The sequence below is a fragment of the Arachis ipaensis genome, chromosome B9 (genome assembly GCF_059453495.1).
Source record: "Arachis ipaensis isolate K30076 ecotype BB chromosome B9, ASM5945349v1, whole genome shotgun sequence".
NCBI lineage: Eukaryota > Viridiplantae > Streptophyta > Magnoliopsida > Fabales > Fabaceae > Arachis > Arachis ipaensis.
In genome coordinates, this window is record NC_142444.1 from 141,686,997 (window position 1) to 141,706,622 (window position 19,626).

The 19,626-nt window shown below is 37.8% G+C and overlaps 1 protein-coding gene and 1 pseudogene across 1 annotated transcript; both read left to right on the forward strand.

The window, feature by feature from the left end:
• The first annotated feature begins 10,426 nt into the window (after positions 1 to 10,426).
• Positions 10,427 to 11,733, forward strand: LOC107615984 (mannose/glucose-specific lectin). The gene has a single exon (XM_021110389.2). It carries the CDS (start codon positions 10,507 to 10,509, stop codon positions 11,362 to 11,364), a length of 858 nt encoding a protein of 285 aa, XP_020966048.2. The 5' UTR covers positions 10,427 to 10,506; the 3' UTR covers positions 11,365 to 11,733.
• Positions 11,549 to 15,046, forward strand: LOC107615983 (putative bark agglutinin LECRPA3; annotated as a pseudogene).
• The last annotated feature ends 4,580 nt before the right edge of the window (positions 15,047 to 19,626 follow it).

Genomic DNA, 19,626 nt, shown 5'->3' on the forward strand with positions numbered 1-19,626 from the left:
GAAATAAAATTATAAAATTTTAAAACATGCTCACCACTCTTTTGAAATTATATTTTTTATTAAATTTTACAAAAAAAAAAATTGTCAAAGCACACAAATTATAAAAAAAAATTGTCAAAGTAGAATTTTATAAATTAAAAAAATTTACTAATTATTCTTCTGAAATTATATTTTGTACCAAATAAATTTTTTAAATATTCATTATTCTCTTAAGATTATATTTTGTCTAAATTTTACAAAAAATATTTTTTTGTCAAAGTAAAACGTTGTAAATTTTTAAAGTATACTCATCACTTTTTTAAAATTAAATTTTGCATAAATTATACTAAAAATAATGTGTATGTGATCACATTCAATCTGTTATAAAATTTAAAAGGATGAAAAATACTATCTTTCGTTCAAAATAAGTATTTAGTTTTAAAATTTTATTTGATTCTAACAAGAAGAGACTAACTAAAAGAGTTAAGTATATAATATTAATTATGAGTTTTGCTATATATACAAGTCTTTTTGACTTAAAAGTTTTACAAATTGGGTTAAATCTAACAAAAACTACATTCATCCACTGGAGCGTGATAACACGCGCATCACTCAACTATTTCCAAAGCACGCTCTCACTCACCATTATGGAAGACATTTCTTCTTGTTCCTCTTTCTCCTCTTCCTCTTCCTCCTCCTTCTTCTTCTCTTTTTTCTTTACGTTTCTCCTCCTTTTTTTTTTTGCGTGTTTCATCTTCATTGTTGTTTTTTTATTACCGTTGTTGTTGCTGCATTTTTTTCCTCCTCCTCTTTCTATTGATTTTGTAATATTATTTTTTTTTGTTTATTTTTTCTCCCAAGAAAAATTATAAGAAAACAAAATAAGAAGATGAGGAAGAAGAAGCAGTAGAAGATGAAGAGGCAATAGAAGATAAAGAGGAGGATGAGGAAGAGTTTTGAATTATGTAAAACTTATCAGAATAAAAATACACCCAAAAATTCTTAAAATACACCCAAATATCTTTGTATTACACCTAAATATCTTCGTGTTACACTCAAATTTGCTGCAAATACAGAAAAATATTTTCTCTAATGCTGCGTTTTTTTCTTCTTCTTTTTTTCCTTATTTATTTCTTTCTTTTAGTTAAATGAATGTAAGTTCATCCTCTTTCAAGTAATTTTGCAGCATTATGTGTTTCTTCTTCTTCTTTGTTTGATTTTTTTGTTTTTATTCTTATTAAGAGAGTAAAACAAGAAGAAACTTGAGAAGGTAAAATAAAAAAGAAAAGATAAATAAGAAAAAAAAAGAAGAAAAAGATTGTGATGATGATAAAAAAAAAGAAGAAACAGTAGAAGATGAGAAGGAGGAAGAGGAAGAGTTTTGAATTATGCAGAATTTATCAGAATAAAAATACACCAAAAAATTCTTAAAATATACCCAAATATCTTCGTATTACACCCAAATATCTTCGTGCTACACCCAAAGTTGTTGCAAATACAGAAAAATATTTTCTCTAATGCTGCAATTTTTTTTCTTTTTTCCTTATTTCTTTCTTTTTTTTTAGTTAAATGAAAATGTAAGTTCACCACTTTCAAGTAACTTTGCAGCATTGTGTTTCTTCTTCTTCTTTGTTTGATTTTTTGTTTTTATTCTTGTTAAGAGAGTAAAATAAGAAGAAACTTGAGAAGGTAATATAAAAAAATGAATAAGAAAAAAGAAGAAGAAGAAGATGGTGATAATGATGATAAAAAAAAAAAAGAAGAAACAGTAGAAGATGAGAAGGAGAAAGAGGAAGAGTTTTGAACTATACAAAACCTATCAGAATAAAAATACACCAAAAAATTTTTAAAATACACCCAAATATCTTCGTGTTATACCCAAATATCTTCGTACTACACCCAAATTTGCTGCAGAAAAATCTTTCCTCTAATGCTATATTTTTTCTTCTAAATTGAACTACACCTTATCCTTAGATTCAAAATGATAATCAATTTCGTTCTGGTTCAATTGACAATCTGAACCTGAATTATTTGTTATTTTCAACAAACGAGATAACTGATGATGAAGGAAAAAGAGAAAACGAAAAGAGAAAAAGAAATTTCAATGAAAAAAGAAGGAGAAAGAAAAAGAGGAGGAAGAGGTGGTGTTGATGACGACGATAACAAGAGAGAAAAATTACGAAAAAGAAGAAGAAGGAGAAGAAAAGGAGGAAGCACGGAGAAAGAAGAAGAAGAAAAAAAGGCACAGAGAAAAACATGAAAAATGCGTGAATATAAATGACTTATATAACTTATATGAAAAAATGCTTGTATGTGAAGAATAATTCATTAATTATTGTTTTCATTACATGGAATAGGAATAAAACGGTTCACAATGTTCGTTGGTCTTCTTCTTTTTTTCTTTTTAAAATTAGATGTAAAATAAAAAAAATGCCATTTATATTAATTAATTTTGACCTAAAATATATTTTTAGAAAAAGTGATGGTTATATTTTAGAAATTTATAAATTTTTACTTTTACAATTATTTTGTAGACTGATACAAAATATAATTTTAATAGAATAATAGTATTTTTAGAAATATATAACTTTATTTTAATAAAAAAAATATTTTTAGTATTGATTGTAGTGTAAAATATAATTTTAGAAAAGTGATGAATGTATTTTAAAAATCCGTAACTTTTTACTTTGACAAAAAAAAATATTTTTTGTAGACTTAGGACAAAATATAATCTTATGTGTATTTTTAGAAATTTATTTAATACAAAATATAATTTCAGGAGTATAATTAATATATTTTTAAAATTTATAATATTTTACTTTAAAATTTTTTTGATAGAATTTACCACAATATAATTTTAGAGGAGTGAAAAGAATGTTTTAGAAATTTATCATTTTTGTGCTGTAAAATTTAGTACAAAATATAATTTTGAAAAAATAGTGAGTATGTTTTAAGAATTTATCATTTTATTTTAATAAAAGAATATTTTTTATATTAATTTTAATACAAAATATAATTTCAAAAAATAATGAATATATTTTAAAATTTTATAATATTTTGATTTTATAAAAAATTATTTTTTATTCAATTTACAAAAATAAAATAAAAAACTGAATAACAATATAAAATTAATGAGATAATAAATTGTTAAACTAATATTTTTATAAATTAATGAGGTTTAAACCTATTAATTCAATACAGTGATACTTGCTAAATTAAAATTTAGAACACACATTTGATAATTATTGAAAAAATATTATCTTTATCACAAAATATTTTTTGGCGTTCGTATGTCAGCGGCGGCTAAAAAATTTGTATATGAAAGTAGAATGTGTGTTATACCTTAACGTAGTAATTTTTGGTATTTTTAAAATTATGGGAGGTACACAAATCGGATCGGGTCCGATTTGTGTTTAAAAAATTTTAAAAGTTTGAAGTACACAAATCGGACCCACCGATTTGTGTTGAAAAAATTAAAAAAATTTGGAGTACACAAATCGGACAGTCCGATTTTTTCAACACAAATCGCACTGTTCGAGTACAGAAATCGGACGGTCCGATTTGTACTCCGTACATTAAATCATCTCACATTTTAAAAAAATATCACAGTAGATCACAATTTAAAAAAATACCATTGTTAATCCAATATTAAAAATAAAAAAGTGGTCAGCAGCGCCCCTTTTATTTTTATTTTTTTTAAGAAAAATATAGAAAGATAATAAAAATATTAAATAATAATGTGAATAATAGATATGTCGAATATTCAATTCAATAGGTATGCAGATGATTATTGTACTGGATGTCTCCGGTACGGGTTGAGAGATGGATCAGGAACTTGCGGATCGAGGCGGATGCCGGATTATCTGACTGGAGCAATAGGGGTGGGTACTTGCAAAGACACTCCGACGCTCAAGTCAGAATGGATTTAAGAGGTATAAGGTGTGAGGAATGAATGAATACCTGGAGGGACTTGGGTCCTCTATTTATAGGTGATAGTAGATATCTTATCTTATCTTGTTTGGCTAAGATAAGGGAGACGTTTGAATTCAAAAGTTGATTAGGAGCTCTAAAGGGCCGGTTCCGGGCCTTCTAGAAGGGCGAAGCGGGTCGGACCCGGGTAACCGGGTTCGGGGACCATTCTGGGCGTAATATCCGTGGGTCGGATCCGTAACAGTTGTCCCCGGAGCGAGAGAGTGAGTGTGCTCGATCTCATCGCTAGAGGAACCTTTTCCTCGCCGTTTCATGGTCAAGCGAGGAGCACGTTGTTTGGGCGTCTCATCACATGCCGGGTTTGATGACCATTCCGAAGAAGGGTCGTAGATCAGGTCTGGAACAGTTGCCCCTGGAGCATGAGAGTATGCTTTCTTGGTCTCAATGCTAAGTCATTGGAGAGTCTGATTCTCTGTAGTTTGGGAGACTGTGAGGGGCCTGGAAAGGGCGTGACATCATCCTGCATTTATTGGTAGGATGTTAGTCAGTTTGGCTTTCCGCAAGTTGGAAGACCGTCAGCTCATGCTTATTTTGTGTGGCCTTTTTTGGGCCGTTATTGTGAACTTATTTTAGGCCTCTTGGTGGGCCGATTTCAAGACTTTGTTTATTTAGCTTATTTGGATTTCCGTTTTGTTGGCTTTGCGGGTGATCGATTCACGAGTCACTATTTTTGTTATATGGATATCCGTTTTGTTATTCGGATATCCGTTTTATTGGCTTCGGGGTGATCGATTCCCGAGTAGCCGTTCACTTATTTGGATATCCGTTTCGTTGGCCTCGGGGTAATCGATTCTCGTGTAGCCGTTTACTTATTTGGATATCCATTTTGTTATTCGGATATCCGTTCTGTTGGCTTCTGGGTGATCGATTCCCGAGTAGCTGTTCACTTATTTGGATATCCGTTTTATTATTTGGGTATCCGTTTTGTTGGCCTCGGGGTAATCGATTCCCGTGTAGCCATTTACTTATTTGGATATCCGTTTTGTTATTCGGATATCCGTTCTGTTGGCTTCTGGGTGATCGATTCCCGGGTAGCCGTTCACTTATTTGGATATCCGTTTTATTATTTGGGTATCCATTTTGTTGGCCTCGGGGTAATCGATTCCCGTGTAGCCGTTTGCTTATTTGGATATCCGTTCTGTTGGCTTCTGGGTGATCGATTCCCGGGTAGCCTTTTCACTTATTTGGATATCCGTTTTATTATTTGGATATCCGTTTTATTGGCCTCGGGGTAATCGATTCCCGTGTAGCCGTTTCCGTTTTATTATTTGGATATCCGTTTTGTTGGCCTCGGGATAATTGATTCCCGTGTAGCCGTTTACTTATTTGGATATCCGTTTTGTTGGCCTCGGGGTAATCGATTCCCGTGTAGTCGCTTACTTATTTGGATATCCGTTTTATTATTTGGATATCCATTTTGTTGGCCTCGGGGTAATCGATTCCCGTGTAGCCGTTTACTTATTTGGATATCCGTTTTATTATTCGGATATTCGTTCTGTTGGCTTCTGGGTGATCGATTCCCAGGTAGCCATTCACTTATTTGGATATCCGTTTTATTATTTGGGTATTCGTTTTGTTGGCCTCGGGGTAATCGATTCCCGTGTAGCCGTTTACTTATTTGGATATCCGTTTTATTATTTGGATATCCGTTTTGTTGGCCTTGGGGTAATCGATTCCCGTGTAGCCGTTTACTTATTTGGATATCCGTTTTGTTATTCGGATATCCGTTCTGTTGGCTTTTGGGTGATCGATTCCCAGGTAGCCTTTTCACTTATTTGGATATCCGTTTTATTATTTGGATATCCGTTTTGTTGGCCTCGGGATAATTGATTCCCATGTATCCATTTACTTATTTGGATATCCGTTTTGTTATTTGAATATCCGTTTTATTGGCCTCAGGGTGATCGATTCCAGTGTAGCCGTTTACTTATTTGGATATCCATTTTGTTATTTGGATATCCGTTTTATTGACTTCGAGGTGATCGATTCCCGGGTAGTCGTGTTTGGTTCAAGCCGTCGAACGGGGCAATGCTTTTGAAAAAACGAATTCCATTTATGGTTTGGGCCTCGTTAAAACCTCTCAATGTGGGTAGGAAAGAGTGCCCAGTAAGAAAATATACGATTAAATGACTTAAGCAATAAATGCAAGTAAAAAAGGCAAAATATAAAGGGTAAAGAGATAGTCTTAAACGACCTCGATCTTGTTGCTTTGGAAGGATGTTTCTACATATAGTAGCACCGTAAGTTGGTGGAATTTCAGGATCTTGGAAGCTTGGTACCGTCTAGTCTTTCGAGCCTGTAGGCTCTTTTTTCGATTACCGTCTTGATTTGGTAGGGACCCTCCCAGTTGGGCGTGAGCATCCCTTCTCCGGGAGTGTGTGGACCGATATCATTTTTTCGTAAGACGAGGTCTCCTGGTCCAAAGTCTCATCGTACCGTACTACCATTGTACCTAAGACTTATTCTTTGTTTTAGGGCTAGCTCCCGTAGGTGTGCTATGCTCCTGACCTTGTCTGCAAGGTCCCACTCTGCTTCTTTGTCGTTTCCTCGCACGGTTCTGCGCAGACTTTGGTCTTGGCGTGCATCAAGGTCGGCGAGGAAGATGCCTGCCGCATCTCGGGATCTCTTGCGGAGGGTCGAGCTGGTGTTCTCACACTCTACCGCGACTTCCCAGTCTCCGTGTATTGTGCCGATAGTGCCGTCATCGACTTCGAACTTCATGAGTAAGAATTTGGTGAAGATGACCGCCGAGAGGTTGTTAATGGTCTTTTTCCCGAGGATGATGTTTGTAGGTGGTGGAGTTCTTGAGGATGACAAATTCGGAGAGGATGGTCTTTCTTTGGTTCCCGGCTCCGATGGTGAGGGGAAGAGTGATGGTGCTGTCCGGGTGAAGGAAGTTATCCCCGAGCCCGGTTACCCCATTATGGTGGGTTTGTAGGTTTTCGTTTTGGAGCCCGAGTTTGTCGAAAGCTCCTTTGAAGAGGATGTTGGAATCTGCTCCTGTGTCGAGCAGTATTCTTCTGACCAGCCCGATTCCTATCTTTGCAGAGATAACGAAGGGGGCATCTTTCGTCGAGGTGCCGTATTGGCAGTCCTCGGGGGAGAATGTTATCGCATTATTGGTGATGATTGTCGGGGTTTGGTTTCTGACTGCCAGGACCTTGAGGTCCCTTTTTAATGCCGATTTCGACTTTTCCGGCTTATCCTTGCTTGTTATGACGTTGACGACTATGGTCGGGTCTGTTTCCGGACTTTCCCAGGGGGCTTGTCTTTGTGTCCTTGGGTTGCGTCCTTCCCTCTTTGGTGATCTGTCTCTTTTTGTGTGCTTCGACTCCCTAATGATCTTGGCGAACTCGGAGAGCTTGCCGTCTCGTATGGCTTGCTCCAGAGCGTCTTTTAAGTCGATGCAGTGCTGTGTTCTGTGCCCGTATCCTCGGTGGTAGTCGCAATATAAACTCTTGTTGCCGCCCGTTCTTTCTTTAAGTGGCCGGGCCTTCGGAAGGACGCCTCGGTCAGCTATTTGGTGGTAGATCTCGGTGATGGGAGCTAACAAGAGGGTGTAATTTGAGAATTTGTCGGTTTGGAATGTTCCTTTTGGTTTTCTCTTGGTGGGGGGTTTTGGCGAGGTGCCGTACTGCCTTTCTGCCGTTTATTGGCCGCCACGACTTGGCTCACTTCTTCGTCGTTTATGTAATTCTTAGCGACACTCTGAATCTCGTGCATAGTCCAGACTGGCTTCGCGGTGAGATACTTTCAGAAGTCCTCATTCATAAGCCCATTGGTCAGGCAGAGGCTCGCGACTGAGTCCTTAAGTCCGTCGACTGTCATTCATTCGTCGTTGAATCTGTCTAGGTATTTTTTCGTAGATTCATCTTGCCTTTGGGTGATTCTGGGCTATGAACTTTCTGGTGATATCGTGGAAGCTGACTATGGACCCGTTTGGGAGGGCGTTGAACCATTTGATCGCAGGGCCGGCTAAAGTTATCGAGAAGGCCTTACACCGGATCATGTCGGCGGCTCCTTCCAGGTTCATCCTGGCCTTGAAGGCCGTTAGGTGTTCCCGGGGATCGTTAGTCCCGTCGTATTTCATGTCAGTAGGCTTGTTGAAGTCCTTCAGGAGTTTGGCTTTCAAGGATTTTTCTGTGAACGGGATGGCTTTCATTATCACGTGAAAGTTTTCTGCTCGTTTGGCCTCCCGATGGTGTCGTCGGTCGTCTTCTCCGCGTCGGTGTTTCGGGTCTAGGGAAACGCTGCGATCGTTCTATTTGCAGTGTCGTTGCTCAGGGGGCCTGGTGTTCCTGGTATCGCGATGAGATCAGGTCCTGGAGGTCGCTTGGCTTGTATGCTCCGGGTGGTACCGTTCTTTGGGTGTAACTCGGCCTTTGAGGTTTTGCACCTTGAGGCACAGCTCTTGGATTATCTGGACCGCCTTCTCTCCCAGGCCGTCGGATGGCCGGGCTTCAGTGGGAGGACGGTTGTCCTCTCTTGGTTGTTGCTGGGTTGGGGATGGTTGGCGATGTGCCGCGCTTATTATCCTCCCGTGGGTGGGAAGAGTGTTATCTTGGAGTTTGGGAGTTGGGCTTTGTGGGTTTGAGTTGGGGTGTTGGGTGGAGGATTGCTCCTCGAGGTTCTCCGTCATGCCGCCACGATTTGGCTGTCCTCCGCATCTGTGCAAGAATCTTGAGAACTTTCTTAATCTTTTGGCTCCTGAGATGTCTGAGCTTGGCCACGGTGGTAGCATTTAAAGAGGTCGTTCATGATGAGCTTCCTTATGAATTTTCAGTAAGGTTCGAAGGGGGATCATGGCGACAGAGTTGTCATAGGTGAGGCGGCGGATGGCAGAGGTTTGGAACCTAGTGTTGAAGGAGGTGACCTCGTAGGTTTGGAGGAAGAGCTTGAAGAGTTCAAAAGAAGAAGCAACCTCGGTGGGCATGGAGCCGAAGTAGAGGGAGAAGATGGGGCCATGGAGAGACGGATGAGGGAGTGGTGAATGATAGGGTCCATGAGGTGGAGGTGTCCCACTAAAGGGAGGCGAGACTTTGGGCTCGGAAGATTTGAAATTTCACCGTTGGAGTAGGGCAAAGGTGCATAAAGAGTGTTATCACTAAGAAGGTGATTGCAAGTCGAAGAAACATTGTTCCTTTGGGATTTCGCCGTTGGAGTAGGGCGAAGGTGTGTTATCACTGCAAAGGTGATGCAAGTTAAGAAAACATTATTCCTTTTTGCTCTCAGTTACAACAAGAAATCAAGTGAGTAAGTTTGAGGATTGCTCTTTTGGGTTATCCGCCATGCCACCACAACGTTACAAAGTCCCCACAGACGGCGCCAATTTACTGGATGTCTCCGGTAGGGGTTGAGAGATAGATCGGGAACTTGCGGGTCGAGGCGGATGCCAGATTATCTGACTGGAGCAATGGGGTGGGTACCTGCAAAGACACTCCGACGCTCAAGTCAGAATGGATCTAAGAGGTATAAGGTGTGAGGAATGAATGAATACTTGGAGGGACCTGGGTCCTCTATTTATAGGTGATGGTAGCTATCTTATCTTATCTTGTTTGGCTAAGATAAGTGAGACGTTTGAATTCGAAAGTTGATTAGGAGCTCTAGAGGGCCTATTCCGGGCCTTCTAGAAGGACGAAGCGGGTCGGACCTGGGTAACCGGGTTCGGAGACCATTCCAGGCGTAAGATCCGTGGGTCGGATCCGTAACAATTATATTGATTATTCTTAATTGGATGATTATTCTTTTTTATTTGATTTACTTATGCATAGTTAATTATAGTTATATGTTCAATTCATTATGTGTGCGGATAATTATCCTAATGTTAGGATTTAGAAAGTAATTTGAGAATGAAGTATTTTTTTATTTTATTGAGATAATTCTAGAATCTATTGTTTACAAAATGGAAAAGTATAGGTAACTAACAAGATTTTTGAACAATGTGTAAACAATGTGAATTAATAAGGTTAAAAGAGTAAATTTGATTATTAGCATTAAATTAAGGTGTAATATATTTTCATTTGATTGGTGGTTATTCATGTTGTTCAAAAATTTCATTGTTCCCCTAGCACTCCCCTTACAAAATTCATTGTGTCTAGCAAAATCATTTTTTTTTTTTGAAAATATTAGGTAACCAATAACTTTCTTGAACAATATAAACAACCACGAATCAAATCAAAACACACTACATCTCCAAATTATACACCTAAATCTTAATATTAGAATAACTATCTGCACACCTAGTAAAATGAACATCCGATATATCCATTGTTCACATTATTTAGTATTTTTATTGTCTGCCTATATTTTTTTTTTGAACTAACAACAACTTTGATTAGTGTCGGTTCTCTTGCCTAATCAAGAAGATACTGGTTGGTCAAGTGACCCTTAGTCACCGAAAGAGCAAGCCACCAGAGAACTGGCGTTTTTAGTATTAGGTTCCGCCTATATAAACCCCTAAGATGGTAGTAGATATACACCATAGCATCATAAGTTGATAACAATAATATCACTCGGTCACTTATCAACACCATCGCCATGGGTATCCCAAACAAACCCATTCCACTTCTTGCTATCTTAACCATACCACTCATCATCATCATCATCATGATCCAAACCGTTAACTCAACAAACGAGATCGCCGTCACCTTCGAGAATTTCGAGAATGATTACGAGATCGAGCTCGAAGGTGATGCCAGCCTCTCAAGCAACAAAGAGGTCCAACTCACCAAGATCAACCCCGCTAACGGCAACCCCCTTCCTCAAAGCGTCGGCCGCCTCTCCTACGCCACCCCCATCCGCCTCTGGGACAAAACCACCGGCGAGGTTGCCAACCTCACCACCGTTTTCAAGTTCCTAATCAAAGCCCCCTACAACACACCTCCGGCCGACGGCCTCGCCTTCTTCATTGCTCCTCATGACGCTACCCTCCCTCCCGACTCCCACGGCTCCCTCCTCGGCCTCTTCCCCGGCCCCCCCGGCGAGATCCGCACTAACAACATCGTTGCCGTTGAATTCGACACCTTCACCAACCACGGCTACCAGGATCCAGATTACAAACACATCGGAATCGACGTTAACTCCATTGTTTCGGAGGCAACGACGGAGTGGAAATACTGGAGAAACGGAGTGACGGAGAAGGTGAGGGTTGAGTATAATCCTTACACCAAGAAACTGACGGTTTCTGCTTACTATACTTCTGGAGAGATCATTAAATTGTCTCATTCAATTGACTTGACCACTGTTCTTCCGGAATGGGTTAAGGTTGGCTTCTCAGGCGCCACCGGAGACTATACGCAAACAAACAGCATCCAGTCTTGGTTCTTGCACGCGAAATTGGTAACCGTTGACAGTGGTGTGAGTGCCAGGGAAGGGTATATTGCAAGCGTCGTGTAGTTTTGACCTTGATCCGTGTTTGCCACGTACGCATGCATAGATCGATATACGTACGGTGAAACTTTCCATGAAGATGGCCAGAATTGCATTCGCCTTAAAATAACTCTGGCTATATCTTCACGTGAATTTTTACTATTGTGCGTTTATGTTGTCTCCGGACTTGCCTTATATTATTACGACGGAAATGTTTGGTAACCAAAGAAAATTAGCCAAAAACAGCGATAACTTACCTTATTTAGCATTTATTAATTGTTGCGACAATTAATGAATGCTAAATAAGACAAATTCTGGCTGTATTTTTTTGTCTACCTAGCATTACCCTTATTATGATATGTGAATCTGAACTTTAATCAATATCGTTTCTGGAAATTTTAGCACTTTTTTATTTATTTATTTTACATACTAAAATGCTAATAAATCTCCCGGTGATGAGGTCGTGAATTGAAGAAACGAAATAACAAACCCCGCACTGCGAGAGGAGTGAGTCACTAGTGAATATAATATTTTTACCTGCTCCGCTAAGTAGAAACAAGTAAACGGGTTGAAATTTTGGTTCAATAAAATAAAAAAAAAATACTTCACTCAAATTACTTAACCAAAAAATTTTATTTAATAATTCAAAAAATTTAATTATTCATTATATCCTAATTTATTAAAGCATCAGATTTTTTCCAAATCTTCTGTAACTTCATCAACCAGCAACTCCTTTTTGTTAGTATCACTCTCTCCCTCACCGGACATCATTGTCGTCTCCTAACTTCTTCACGCTCCTTTCGTCAGCATCACTCTCTCTCTCTTTCACCGGACATCATCGTCGCCTTCTTGCTTCTTCACATTGTCGCTTGGTCGCCAACCAGTCCCATCGTCGCCATCGGATCCTCTTCACTACCGCTGGTTCGTCAACAAGGACCCTCATTATTACTTAAGGATAAAAATAATCATCCGCATACATAATAAATTGAACATCCAATATATTTTAATTACATCTAACTAAATACATTCCAATCAAATAATCATCCACATAAGAATTAAAATAATCATTCACGTACCTACTAAAATGATCACCTGACTCATAGGAATTAAAATAATTATTTACATACCTACTAAAATAACCTAAAGAGGCAACATACAAGATAATAAACAACGAGCTCATGTTGGACGAAAATCCCAGACTGAACATTCAGTGAACACAAAGGAAAAAAAGAGAAAAGATAACGAGAGAAAAAAGAAGATTCGAATTTGCTAAAATAACCTAAGGAGACAGTGTACAAGATAATAAATGGCAAACTCATGTTAGACGGAAATCTCAGGCTGAACATCCAGTGAGCACAAAGAAAAAAAAGAGAAAAGATAACAAGTAAAAAAAAAAAGAAGATTTAAATTTGTGATTTCTTAAGTGGATATAGAAAGATTATGTCATTTGAATTATAACTCGTTGATTTATCATTAATTAGTTTGCAAATAATAATAATAATAATAATAATAATAATAATTTAGACATACAATGAACACTAATTGTATAGTTTTATGATCAGAATGTCTGTAGCATAAAGAAAAGGGCAGTGCTAAGGTGCGGATACTTAATCATGTAGCCACGTCTCTTCAGCACGTGCTAAAAAAAAATAAGCATAGGTACTGCCCTAAAATAAAATGTAGTAATGTACTACGAATATTAATATAGCCAGCTGTTCGTCCTTTCTTTCAACTTTATTTATTTCTTATTAACACATGCTTTCTTTCATTGCACCATTCAATTATTTTTGCACCAAAACATCAACTCAAAACAAAATTCAGAACCCCACAATGCCACTCCCCAGTTACTGTATAACAATGTGATAGCTAGTGTTATTATCATCATTCATTGAAAGTATTTAATAAGGAAAAAAAAAATCTCCTAGGCCATGGCTATCTCTTGCTCAAATCATCCAAACCCAAAACCATTTTGTGTTGTTCTAGTAATTTGCTTTCTCTTCCTTTGCAAGTAATAACAAGGTGAACGCAGCAAAAGTAATTTCCTTCAACTTCACCAAGTTCTCCAAAAACAGCCCTAGCATAACTCTCCAAGGCAATTCCAAGATTCTAGGAGACGGGGTTTTGGCTTTAACAAGTAGTGAAAACCCTGTTTCAAACACCGGTCGTGTTTTGTATGCTACGCCGGTGACTATTTGGGAGAAAGCCATTGGCAACAATGCTAGTTTTGTCACTTCTTTTTCCTTTGTTGTTGAAGATGCCGAAGGTGATTACAACCCGGCTGATGAGATCATCTTCTTTGTTAGAAAGGGTAAGAGAGCGGTAGAGAAAAAGATTATGTATATTTAAGTTGTGTAAAATAATATAATATAAAATGGTATTTATAGGGAATAAAAGAATCGAAATAATAAAGACATAATATATTATCTTATAATAATAAATATTCAGATATGCTAAATAATTCTAATGAATGTTAATTGATCTTAATATATTCTAACATCTTTCTCAAACTCAAGTGATAATTTAAGTTTGAAACTTATTTAAAACAACGAAATAAAGAGAGAAAGAAAACTGCATAAACTGACGGAACAGGTGCAAACGGAACTGTCGAAAAGAAGCACAAACAGAACTACTGGAAGGAAGCGTAGACAGAACTGCCACAAAAAAATACAGACAGAACTGCCACAAGGAAATGTAAACAGAACTGCCACAAAAAACGTAGACGAAACGCAAACGAAACTGCCACGATGGAACGCAGATGGAACTGCCACGAAGAAACACAGACGGAATTGCCGAAAGAGAGCAAAAACTATATGATTTCTCCACGAGAATAGATAAGTAGCGGATGACAATAATATTTGATCATTCGACTCGGAAAGACACAAGACGAAGAGAATAAGCTAGTTGGTAAAGTGAAAAAGTATCAAAGAAATGACAAAATACAAGGAAAATGGAATAGAGAAAAAGTGAAAAAAATACGGTGATTTCACCAAAAGAAAAACAACATATCCTTTTCAAGAAGAATATCATGGCTCTGATACTATCTTAGAAAGGGTAAAAGAGCAGTAGAGAAAATGATTGTGTATATTCAAGTTGTGTAAATTGATACAATATAAAAGAGTATTTATAGATGTTAAAGGAATCGAAAAAATAAAAATGTAATATCCTATAATAAATATCCAGATATGCTAAATAAGTCTAATAAATATCAATTGGTCCTAATATATTCCAACGTTCTTTCTTGCGCCACGAGACACCGAACTTCCCAACAACTCGAGACTCGAGTGGTAGATTCCTCGGTGTTGTTAATGGCAGCAACGCTTTTAACCAATTCGTTGGTGTAGAGTTTGACACTTACACCAACGAATGGGATCCAGATTCAGCACATGTTGGAATTGATGATGTCAACTCTTTGATTTCGTTGAAGACTGTCAAATGGAATCGCGTTAGTGGATCGTTAGTTAGAGTGAGTATAATATATGATTCTTTGTTTAAGACCTTGAGTATTTTCGTTACTAACAAAAACGGTAGGATTACTACTGTTTCCCAAGTGGTTGATTTGAAAGCTGTGCTGCCGGAGAAGGTTAGGGTTGGGTTATCCGCCACCACAACAGGCGGTGGTGTAGAGGCGCATGATATTTACTTATGGTCTTTCACTTCCAATTTGGAGACAACTACAAGCAGCACAATGAATATTGCAAGATATGCATGATTTGGTCCAATTAATCCTAGTCCTAGCTAGTATATGTTTTCAAATAATTAAAGATCATGTCATATTATGGCGTGTGGATCTTGATGGATATAAATGTCATATATAAGTATTTTTATCACTATGAACAACTTATATAGATGGCTATGATGGTTGAAAATTTAAATAAAATGAGCTTATGTTGATATAGACGAGAAAATATTAGGTAATTATTTTTTTTAGGTAATTATTTTTTTTTACATTTATTTTATATTTGTGTTCTGACTAGTCAATTTTTCATTTTTTCACTAAAAATTTGGTTCTAACATTTTTCATATAGCACTATATATAGTAATAAGGTTCACCGAACTCGTATAATTAGATCTTCAAAAATTTATAGGTTTAATAGGATTTTAACAAGGGTTAGATTGAATATGATAATAAAATAATATATTTATGTTTAGTGTTTGCTTCGGTACGACGATAAATTTATACGTACTAATACAATAAAAATATAAACAAATTAAAACATGACATATGGATATGTTTTCCGCGTCAATAACTATTTTTTTTATTAAATACATATCATATCAATTATTTTACTAAATCACCCTTATACCTTAATAAAAATAAATTTTATTTAATTTTTACAAAAAAACTTAAATATCTTTTTTTGTATTGAACAAAAATAACCCTAATTCTTTAATTTAATTAAAATTCAATTAATTTTACTTTTATAATTTTAAATCTAAATCAATTTAAAAATTAAAACCAAAATACATTTCATTATTCATATACACTAAAAAATTACTTTGTTTATCATGAACCCTAAAATCCTAAATCCCCAATGCAGTCCAATCCCACTCCTGACTCCTCTCCTCTCGAAAACTAAAAAGTGAAAAGAGAACAAAGAAATCTAGCACCCCAGCCCCCCGCAGCCACCGCAACTACCGGAGCCCCCGCAGTCACCGCAGCTCCCGCAGCCCCACTTCGTTGTCATCACGGAACTCTCTTCCGCTGGGAAGCTCCGTAGCTAAGGTAATTAATTTGTCATCAATTCTAACATGCATCTTTACCGTTATATAATGTTATTGTTGGTTAATTGATGATTATATGATGAAGCAACTATACGATGCCGGAACAAGAAAAGTGTGGGTTCTGAGTATCTTGCAATTGGGGGTGCTTTACCAGGAGGTAAAGGCCACCATGCATTCCTCAGGCTGTTTTGGAAGCTAAAGCGAAAGAAGCAGCTGAAAAGGAAAAGAGAAAAACCGAGAAGGATCTGGGGAATGCGAATGGTGGAGCAGGTGTATACTCAATGAACTTGAGGAAGCATTACATTTTGGCTAATGATGAATGGAAAGAAGATATACTGCCAGAAATTTTGGATGGTCACAATGTGTATGACTTCATTGATCCTGATATTCTCCAAAGGGTTGAAGAGTTAGAAAGAGAAAGGGCATAAGACAGGCAGAAGAGGAAAAGGCAAGTTTGAGACTGATGGAGCTGAGTTGACTCCAGAACAGCAAGCAGCTTTAGCTGAGATTAGAAAAAAGAAAAGCTTGCTCATCCAACAGCATAGGATTAAGAAGAGCAATGCAGAGAGCCGGCCAACTGTTCCTAGGAAATTTGACAAAGACAAGAAATTCACATTTGAGAGAATGGGAAGGCAGTTGTCTTCTCTGGGGCTTGATCCCAGTCTGGCAATCCAGAGAATGCGAAGTAGGTCTGTCTCTAGGAGAGGTTGGAAGAGGGACAGATCACCTGATGGTAGAGAGAGTATAGATGTTGATGGTGATACACCCGGCAAGAAGCAGCATCTGAGTAGGTCACGTTCACGATCCAGGTCTGTACCTCGCCCACCACATGAAGTTGTGCCTGGAGAGGGCTTAAAGGACTCTGCACAAAAGATCAAGGCGATTAAACTTGCAACGAAATCTGTCAAGAAGAGAAACAAGCAAGCTCGATGAGGAGAAGTTGATAGAGTCATACCAACTCTTAAGCCAAAGCACTTGTTTTCTGGAAAGCGCTCCACTGGAAAAACCGATAGGCGCTGAAAAAGGTAATGTTTTTTGCCTTTACGTCTTATTCTTTATGCATCTTGCTTTACTAAGTCTACTAAGTCTCCACAAACCTTAGATTTCATTGCATGCTTCTGTAGCTGTTGACTGTTGTCATGCCAAAGTTACTTCTGTAGTTAATTTTATTTTATACATACATTAGATTTCATTACATGCAAGCTCTTGTAGCTGTTGAATGCTGACAAGCCAAAATTTCATCACTAGTTAGTTTTCCCTTGCACATACATTTATTCTGATCCTATAAGTTGGTTCTTCATTTTTTCTTAGCAGGGGAAATTGTTTTATGCTGGTTGTTAGAGAAGTTTCTCGGCATTACTCGAGGCTGCCAAAAGTTTTGTTTCTCTATATTAGTGATACGGTGTTAGATTTAAGTATGGTAATGTTGCCAAAATTTTATTATATACCTCTGCTCTAATTTTATTTTAGAATTTTCACTGTGTCTGTTGCATAGCTTACATTATTCATAGTTGTATGTTTTGTCAAATTTTGTGGACCCTATAATATAATTATTTGAACGAATGAAGATGGTTGAGCTTTTTTAAATGTTTCATCATGTAACTCGAAAGTAAATAAGTATTGTTTCAGCATTCTGCATCGTTTGGTTTGAACTTGTTCCAAGCTTTTGTGTAGTTATTAGAAGTTTAGCATTATAAGTTTAGTGCGCATCAAAGGGTAATTTATCACAAGTATTTCGCATTATTGCAGGATTGGGAAAAAAGGCCGTACTTAGAGTATAATATAGGTAGTCTAACATGAGAATTATATCACTAATTCCGTAATTTGAATCCGTAGTTTTGGGTGATACGGAATCAACTCTAGTTATTCAAACATTGTTCTAAGATTCCCTCACATAAGTTTAATGCCTAGTAAGTAAACAAATTGAAGTTCTTACAACTACAAGTGTATGAAAATATAGTAGTTACCGATTATAAAGAGGAAGAAGTGCTTGGATACATTAGAAAATCATACTATACTTAATGCTTATGGTAGTGTTCATACCCTGTATCGAGCTAGGTGACCCGGGCAGACTAAAGACACAAGTGACCGACCTCTTCAAGTTGGGTCGACACCAACGTCTTCTCAAAGAGTTTGGCCAAATCACCATAGGAGCCCAAAGCAAGCCCAAACGAAGGAACACAACCCAATCTAAAGGCAATCAAAGCCTAGAAAGATAAAGGCGGTTCCCCTTAAAGATAAGATGACTTCACCCAAAGATAAGATAAGATAACTAACTTATCTCATAAAAAGGTCACACCCTGCTACTATAAATACACTGGAGCACTCAGGTATAACTCATACTCTGATTCTACACAAGATACCTGCTAAAAACCTATGCTAACTTAAGCATCGGAGTCTCTTGCAGGTACCACCACCCTCCGGTGAACAAGAATCAGTAGCACCACCAGGCTCAACAAGTCGGACGCGACCGCTCCGACCACCACAGCATATCTCATCCGAAATCGACCTTCAGTTTCAGGTAACCCTCGGAACATTGGCGCCGTTGCCGGGGAACCTGGAAGTCATTCCATCATCATGGCGGATAACCTTGACAACGACCACAACTCTGATTTGGAAAACAGAACGCCGCATAAGAACGCGGACTTCACACCGAAAGATACATCTCAACCAAACGAAGATAAGCATTCGCCAAATACAAAAATCCTGGATGCACATCGGATCCAAGCCATCATCTCAGTAATTTCAGAAGCAGGATGTACCTCACAGATGCCTCAGATGCAATCCGCTGTAAAGCTTTTCCGACCACTTTAACTAAGATAGCAATAAAGTGGTTCGACAGCTTGCCACCGAGATCCATCATAAGTTTTGATGACTTAGCCAAAAAATTCCTTGCCAGATTCTCCATCCAGAAGGACAAAGCCAAACACGTCCCGAGCCTATTAGGGATCAAGCAAGGAGATCGGGAGAGTCTTCGCAACTACATGGAAAGATTTAACAAAGCGTGTCTGGACATACAAACTCTGCCCACAGAAGCAGCTATCATGGGTCTCATCAATGGCCTGCGAGAGGGACCTTTTAGCCACTCCATATCAAAAAAGCATCCAATATCTCTGAACGAGGTACAAGAATGGGTAGAAAAGTATATTAACACGGAGGAGAATTCTCGATTAGGAGAAACTTCAAAACCTAGATTCACCTACCCCTCTCGAGACAAGGATAAAGAGTCCAAGAAAAAAGAAGATCAACCTGGAGAGAAGCCTAAAAAATACCACAATTACACCCCTCTTCGGGTGTCTCTGGTGGATGTTTACCGAGAAATATGCAACACTGAGAAGATCCCACCACCCGTCCAATCAAAAGCAAAAGAGGAGGGAGAAGTCGGACAGAGTACTGTGAATACCACCGAATTTACGGACATCCTACTAACGAATGCTTCGACTTAAAAAATGTCATAGAGAAATTGGCAAGAGAAGGGCGACTAGATCGATACTTAGCCAACAAAGCAGGTGAACCAAGAAAGAGAAGAAGGGACGAAGAGGTCGGATGGGCTGAACGACCACCCCA

Excerpts from the sequence above, each read along its gene's own strand:
- LOC107615984 (XM_021110389.2), top strand. The coding sequence starts at position 10,507 with ATGGGTATCCCAAACAAACCCATTCCACTTCTTGCTATCTTAACCATA.